Source organism: Abrus precatorius, unplaced genomic scaffold (assembly GCF_003935025.1).
Source record: "Abrus precatorius isolate BTA unplaced genomic scaffold, Abrus_2018 Scaffold3, whole genome shotgun sequence".
Taxonomy (NCBI): domain Eukaryota; kingdom Viridiplantae; phylum Streptophyta; class Magnoliopsida; order Fabales; family Fabaceae; genus Abrus; species Abrus precatorius.
The window spans coordinates 13004062-13011350 of NW_020874373.1; the positions used below are offsets into that span (position 1 = coordinate 13004062).

The 7289-nt window shown below is 29.9% G+C and overlaps 1 protein-coding gene across 3 annotated transcripts; it reads left to right on the forward strand.

The window, feature by feature from the left end:
* On the forward strand, positions 1 to 2714 carry LOC113862685 (nascent polypeptide-associated complex subunit alpha-like protein 1). Of its 3 annotated transcripts, none has more exons than XM_027495811.1 (4): positions 1 to 191; positions 746 to 836; positions 1863 to 1984; positions 2073 to 2633. In XM_027495811.1, the coding sequence occupies exons 1-4, from the start codon at positions 132 to 134 to the stop codon at positions 2403 to 2405; spliced, it is 606 nt and encodes a 201-aa protein (XP_027351612.1). In that variant the 5' UTR covers positions 1 to 131; the 3' UTR covers positions 2406 to 2633. The 3 variants fall into 3 exon arrangements, with proteins under 3 accessions (XP_027351612.1, XP_027351611.1, XP_027351610.1); XM_027495810.1 differs by having other exon boundaries at positions 1860 to 1984; positions 2073 to 2619; XM_027495809.1 differs by having other exon boundaries at positions 3 to 191; positions 1854 to 1984; positions 2073 to 2714.
* The last annotated feature ends 4575 nt before the right edge of the window (positions 2715 to 7289 follow it).

Consider the following 7289-nt stretch of genomic DNA (forward strand, 5'->3'; position numbering starts at 1 on the left):
GCAACGGGTGGGTCGACCCGAATTAAGGATGTATAAAGGCGTGAGTTGAAGTTCTAGGGTTTTAGGTTGTTGGATCCACTGAACCACACATAGAACCCATTTGTGACAGCATACATAGCACCCACAAATCAATGACTGCTGAGACCCAGGAAGAGCTTCTCGCGCAACACCTCGAACAACAAAAGATCCATGTATTTGTATTCTCTTCTTTTTCTTTCTGTTTTCTTAATTTTAATTTCAAGTGGTTTAGAATTCTCTTTGTATTTTCTATGCAGTTTGCTTCCTGTGTTTAATCCCTTTTTTTCTTTTTTAATTTCGTAATAAGTGTCTGATTAATGATTGTTCATAAGGGTTTTGGGTAATTAGTAACTTGAGATGCGGAAGAGAGTGTAAATTTGTAGGTTTTCAATTGGTTCAAAGCTTGAACTTATGCATTCAATTGAAAGGTTTCTGGAGGAATTTATATGATAGATAAGAGTGTATTTTTCAAGTGAAAAAAAATGCTTGACCGCTGTCCTGGAAGTACAGTTAAGATTTAAAACTAACAGGTAGACGCTGTGTCTCTGAATTTGGTTTTTATTTTTTTCATAGCCTTAGTTTATTGATACTGTTAAATATTTCTCGTGATTTCCATGGATCAGTTAAAATGTGGTTGCCGATCAACTGTTTTACTCCTTATGTAATGACCTGGTACTTGCTATGTTTTTTTAGTAGTTTGATGTTTTTAAATAACGTGTCTTTGTAGCATGACGAGCCTGTAGTTGAAGATGATGATGAGGAGGAGGAGGAGGACGATGATGATGATGAGGATGATGACAGAGATGATAATGCTGATGGTAAGTTGACATATGAGATTAACTGAAGGATTGATTGTTGTTTGCTTGCATTTGGCAAAGGTTTAGTGATACTCGTCCTGCAATTTGGTTGGAATTGGTGTAAAGTAAAAATGATGTATGTGGTTGATGAGATAAATTTGGCTTATCTTGTTCTACAAGTGACCTATTGCATTTAATTCCAAGTTGAGAAATGAGTCCTTCCAAATTTTGGCCAGTGTGTTTTAATTGCAATTTCATTTTCATTTTTTGTGGTCTTCTCATAAAAGGTGTTTATCATCATGGTTTTCAAAGTTTTTGTTTTTTTTCAAAACTTGAACTTAGGTTTCAATAACAGGATTTTGAACTTATACTTTAATTCATTTAGATTCAGAAATTACCATCAGTACTACTAGTCCGGTTGTTCACATGATTTAATGATGCAAATTAAAGTAAAACTGAAATTTCATCAATAATTGCATATTTTATATGCGCTGTTGTTTTCAAGTAAGCATAGACAGTTGAAAATAGTGGTCCTGTTGTGTTGTACTTGTGTCTGACACTTTGAATAATCATGGCTGCATTCTAAAATTTTTAAAACTTCTGTAGCAAACCAATATCAAATGTTAAATTTATATTGCAATACTTAGTTAAATAGTAGCATTTGATTATGTCTACAATGACTGATGTTCATTTTTAAAACATCAAATCTCCCGTTTGATTTAATATTTATATTATGTTATTTTTATTTTCTGTATTATACCCATTTTCTGTCCTATGATTTTTAAATTTGTTGCATATGCTTCTCCGAGTCAAAATATTTGTGTCTTGTGCCTTATCCTAGCTTTATTACGTTGTTGTTCTGTGCTTATACCTCAGTTGCTAGTCATAATAAATCATGCTAATGTCATAAATAGGTTGGGTAAAATTAGCAGTCGAGTTTAATCTGTATCAGAATGAAACTGAAAATGCATAGTGATTGTGGATGAGCCTCGGTTCTGTATATGATTCAGCCTCAGAGCAGTTTGTATTCTATTGCAGGTCAAGAAGGTGATGCATCTGGTAGGTCCAAGCAGACCAGAAGTGAAAAGAAGAGCCGCAAGGCAATGCTTAAACTTGGAATGAAACCTGTCACAGGTGTCAGTCGTGTGACAGTCAAGAAGAGCAAGAATGTTAGCATTTAAACTCTATTTCTTTATAACTATTTTTTTCCATTGGGATTTTATCAAAATTTTAACTTTTGGACTTTTGTTTGGTTAGATCCTGTTCGTTATCTCTAAACCAGATGTTTTTAAGAGCCCAACTTCTGACACCTACATTATATTTGGGGAAGCTAAGATCGAAGACTTAAGCTCACAGCTACAAACTCAAGCAGCGGAGCAGTTCAAGGCTCCTAATTTGAGTAATGTGGGAATGAAGCCAGAATCTTCTGCTATTGCTCAAGATGATGAGGATGTGGACGAGACAGGTGTAGATCCCAAGGATATAGAGTTGGTGATGACTCAAGCTGGTGTGGCAAGATCAAGAGCTGTTAAAGCTCTCAAAGCAGCCAATGGTGACATTGTTGCTGCCATTATGGAGCTAACTAATTAATAGTCTTGTCTGGTAGAATTTGGAATGTGTAACTATTTTTCTTTGTTGATGGAAATTTTTGTTCCCTTGGGATTTGCGTTGTTTTTCTCTTATCTGTGTAATTGTCTGTATGGAAGGAAAAGACTATAGACTGATTCTCAACAAGTGCATGTCTAGTGCCAAGAATGGCAGTCATAATTAGCAATTATTTAATATCCATATTGGTTAGTCTAGTGTAATTAGTTCAGAAAGGGACACCGATTCTACCTGGCATGCTACTATAATTGCTCCTGCTTCAACTTTTATGGCTACATAGCATCTAGCTTGATTCTATACCAATTTCAGATAATCTTTGCATAATTGTCAATGTGAATGGAATTGGCCACCAAAGGTTGCAAATGTAGCAAGCCCCACCCTTTAAAGAGATTTGATCGGATCACGCACTCACGATATAGTATCGTTTCTATCTGTCATTTGTTGCATCAGAGGCCGTGAAAGTTTTTTAAGTCGATACCTCACAATTATGTTCATTTTTGCCCAGTTTAAAGAAACATAGCTCAACGACAAGTTCCATATCATTAAGTTCATGAACAAATCCATCGTTAGTACAAATCATGTCCCTCTTTGATCTTAAGTGAATTGCAAATTGAATAGCTAGTTGAAACATTGGCTATTTGGATTGAAATAAAAGTTGGAAGTTGAAAGTTAAAAATTTTAAGTGCTGAATGTTCTTTTCCTCATACTCAAGACTCGGAGTAATCTTGCTTAAGAAAAACTAAGACCTTGTCTAAGAACGATATGCTTTGGGGTTCAATCCTCACATCCTGTAAAAAGTCACCAACTCCAGTCCTGTGTTTAAAATTTTAAAACAAAATAAAAATGCATATTATATCTGAAAATTTTTACTGAAAAATAAAATATTGAGTTTTATCTAATTAAAAAAAACAAAAATAAACATCTCGATTATCGTCAGAAGACTTTAGTGTTCATGATGGTATGATCATATCTGTTTTTTAAATAAGAATTAATTTCCTTACACGTAATTTTTATAATCTAATAATAAAGGGAAAATGTTAACGTCAGTTCTAGGTAACATTTTTCAAAGTAACATCACTGATATACTTCTTGGATAGTGATTTAATCCTTGGTGTAATGACAAGAGCTATGGCTCTGCTAACTTTGCCTGCACTTTAATCCTTGGTTAATTCTTTTGAGAGATGCTATCAATGAAATTGTAAAAGGAACTGACACTTCAAGCTTTATGGCAAAAACATCATTAGAAAAATGTTTTCCATTAATTTCAATCGAAAGGAACAGAACTGTGTACACACATTTTTTGTGCAATAGTTATCTTCGATGTTTCATCATTTCGTCTGCAAGGTGACATTGCATTTTCATGATAATTGCCTTGAGCAAAGCTATATGCTGGCGTTCATAGAAACTTTATCATTTGTCCACTCAAAAATCGTTAGACTCTTGTTAACAACTTTAAGGATGCTGTTTGTTTATAGAGAAATGTTTCTGACTCTATTATCTAAGGTCTCTGAAGAGACTTCATTTGCTTAAAAAATATGACATGTTTATTTGAAATATTTTTATATAAAGATAAAATTTAGGTGCAGTGTGATATGATAAGTGTTTTTTGCGCTATTTTTTAAGGTTGTGGCGAGTTAGGAAGTAAAACTTCTAATTTTAATTTAAAAATAACATCAAAAGAATTTTACATGAATTTTGTGAGCGTTTTTACGACTGAGAACCACAGATTTAGCAGTATGTAAATAACCAAACTGTTATGTTCCATCTTCACGATCGTTTGGCTATAAAATATTCATGATGAGCACTTCCTCAATATATTGTATAAAACAGAATAAAAACTTATGTGAAAAAGCAATTATGAGCTAGGATGTAATAATGCATTACGAATTCATTTTTTTTTCACATTATGACAATGCAATTAGATTCGAGTATTTAATATTAGTATAATATAAAATTAAAGAACAATTTTTTTAAAAAATGTCAAACATTTTTTTAACATTATTTTCCCAATATTTTACAGGAACAGTTTTTTTGCTCTCTAATTTTGAAATTTATTTTGAGAATAAATTATCCAATCGCATTTTTGTAGATTTTTGTTTTGTAAAATTACCATTAACTTTTTGGGGGGTCATCCTTTTTTATTGTCGAGTGTTTGGCTCAACTTTAACTATTGGGCTGTATAATTGAATATTGAATCAATACCAAAATGCCCATTATTTCCAAATGGACCAAAACTAAAACTGTTAGTATTTAAAAAGTGATTGATTAGAACGTTTTTCGAAATGAAATATGTTTCTGACAAAAAAGAAGAAGAAGAAGAAGAAGAAATGACATATGTTCATGACCCAAAAACAACAAAAAATTGAAATGAAATACGTTTCAATGAATTTTTTCTTAATAAAGTCAATTAAATCATCAAATTTTAACAATGATCAAGTTGCGTAGATTCGGATTAATAACAAAAAAGTAGTCAATTCAGCTCTGCCCAATTCAAGAAGCTTAAAAAAAACACCCAACTCACTTCCTATGGTATCTGTAATTTTTACCCAAGTTACCTTTATGGATTTAAATTTATTATAAACTACTTAACATATATTCTACGTCAGTTTATCTTTTAAATAACTATATTTGTATTATTCTATGTTTTAATATTGGAGAATAGATATTTTTCTTTTTATTTGATTATTTACTTCAATTTTCTGTCCTATAAAAAATCAAACTATACAAATTGAAATCGTGAATATAAAGTGTAATAGAATGAAATTTTATACGATGAAATAATAAATATTTAAAACTTTTATCTGAGACTAAGATTGCCTATTCTATTTGACATATGGCTAATATTGTAAAATATCACTTTAAAAACATTAAAATATCAAACTTAAGCAACACAATAATATACAATATGTCAAAATAGGAAAACATTTTACCAACAATATAAAAAAAAATATTTATTAACATCAAGTATCAAACTTTCATATCTACATTATTTAATAAATTTTTATAAAATATAAAATTCAACTGTTAATTTAAATATTTTTATTAAATAAATCAATTTTATAAAATTTTATATAAAAATAAAATTAATAGACACTTCATTGTATTACTTTATTTTAATGATAATATATTTTTATAACATAAAAATTATATATCAAATTTTATATATCATACTTATAAACATCTAAATTATATAAAATTTAATATATATATATATATATATATATAATTATAAAATAATATAAAATATTAAATAGTTTAATTCATGACTCTTATATGTTATAAAAAGTTATTAAACAGTAAAATATGTTGCCTTTCTCTGTGAAACAATATCCTGTAACACATATGTTTAACTTGTCCAGCTAATTTTGTTCCAAAAACCTACCCAGTTGATTTATCTTGTTCTAGTTTTAATTTACCATTAAATCCAATTATGTACCCAAAAAGTGAGGACAAGAAGATTCCATTTTAAAAAAAATCTTGATGGAAAAGAAACCAGATTTTGAGGATGAAAGCTACTGGTTCCCACTTTGCTTTGCTTTTTGTTCTTTGTTTGTATTTATATATATACATATATCCCTTCCTTCATCCGAACGCATACCATATTATGATTATATTGTCCTTTTGATCTTCACCCAATTAGCTTTTATCCAAATAAAAAGAAAAGCAACCTTTTGATAGCTTGTATCCTTTCATCTTTTCTCAAACTCTTGCTTTCAATTTTCTTTCTTATACAGGACCAGCCACAAATACCACACAGGAAGAGTATATAATATAATTTCTTTTGTCTAGTAAATTATACCCTTTTCTGAATTTGTGATTTTCTATAATTTTGAATAGTCATCGATCTATCAAACCTGGGTTACAGTTTGAAGTAGGACCAGGTTGGGTGCAGATATTGTGTAGTCAATATGAATAATTACTACTCTCCTTTGAGACTGTTCCAAATGAAAGAAACTGGTAATTTCTTCATATACCTCCTTTCTGAAATATTAATTTCAGAAGGTGGTTTATGATTTTTTAAAAATTATTTTTTTGAAAGAGTATTTGATATATTTTAAAATCAATTTTTCAGAAGATAAAAAAGGTCATACAATTAAAAGAAAAAAATGTGAAAAGAAATTTCAAAAAGCAACAGCAACTTTTGGTTTTATCAAGCCATCAAAAAGACTAATTAATACAAAAGAGAATGAGGAAATTTCTTTGGTGGATGCTTAGCTCATACAGTAAACATTATTGTCAGTGTAGCTTCTGCGATCTGTGTCATTATCAAGGCGTTATGCAGGGATGCCTTTGACTCTCTTTTTAGGGTTTGACATTACCCAAATTTCTACTGATTAAACAATCACACTCTCATGAACCAATCCCATAAATATACAATTTATGGAAGCGTTTGAAAAGAAGGGTACTAAATAAGAAAAAAACTCTCTTTCCATAGGAGTAAACTTTCAAGAAAATATATTTAAATTAATTACTTAAAGATATTCATGACATTAATTATAATTAAATGGTCCATTAAGAGTTGTAGATTAATTTAATATTTAAAACAACAATTTAATTTGATTATATATCTCGGTAGATTGATATAAGTATTATTTAAAGAAAACATCAATTGAATGACTAATTTAATATTATATATATTTTGGTAGATTAAAACTAGTATTTAGTCAACTTTTATACACATTCGTTAGCTTACGCTGAAGATTTTGTTTGAACTAGTTTCGGTGGAGAACTGCCGGATGAACACCATCTAATTGAAAAAAAAATGTATATTTTATTTCAAGATGATCAAATATGAAGTTCTAGATAAGCAAATTGCTTACATAGTGCCAAAAATTTTAAAGGCGATCAATTATTTTTTATTATTATCAT

Excerpts from the sequence above, each read along its gene's own strand:
- LOC113862685 (XM_027495809.1), top strand. The coding sequence starts at position 132 with ATGACTGCTGAGACCCAGGAAGAGCTTCTCGCGCAACACCTCGAACAA. Across the intron at positions 192-745 it reads TCGAACAACAAAAGATCCAT|CATGACGAGCCTGTAGTTGA; the intron begins GTATTTGTATTC and ends GTGTCTTTGTAG. Across the intron at positions 837-1,853 it reads CAGAGATGATAATGCTGATG|GTCAAGAAGGTGATGCATCT; the intron begins GTAAGTTGACAT and ends ATTCTATTGCAG.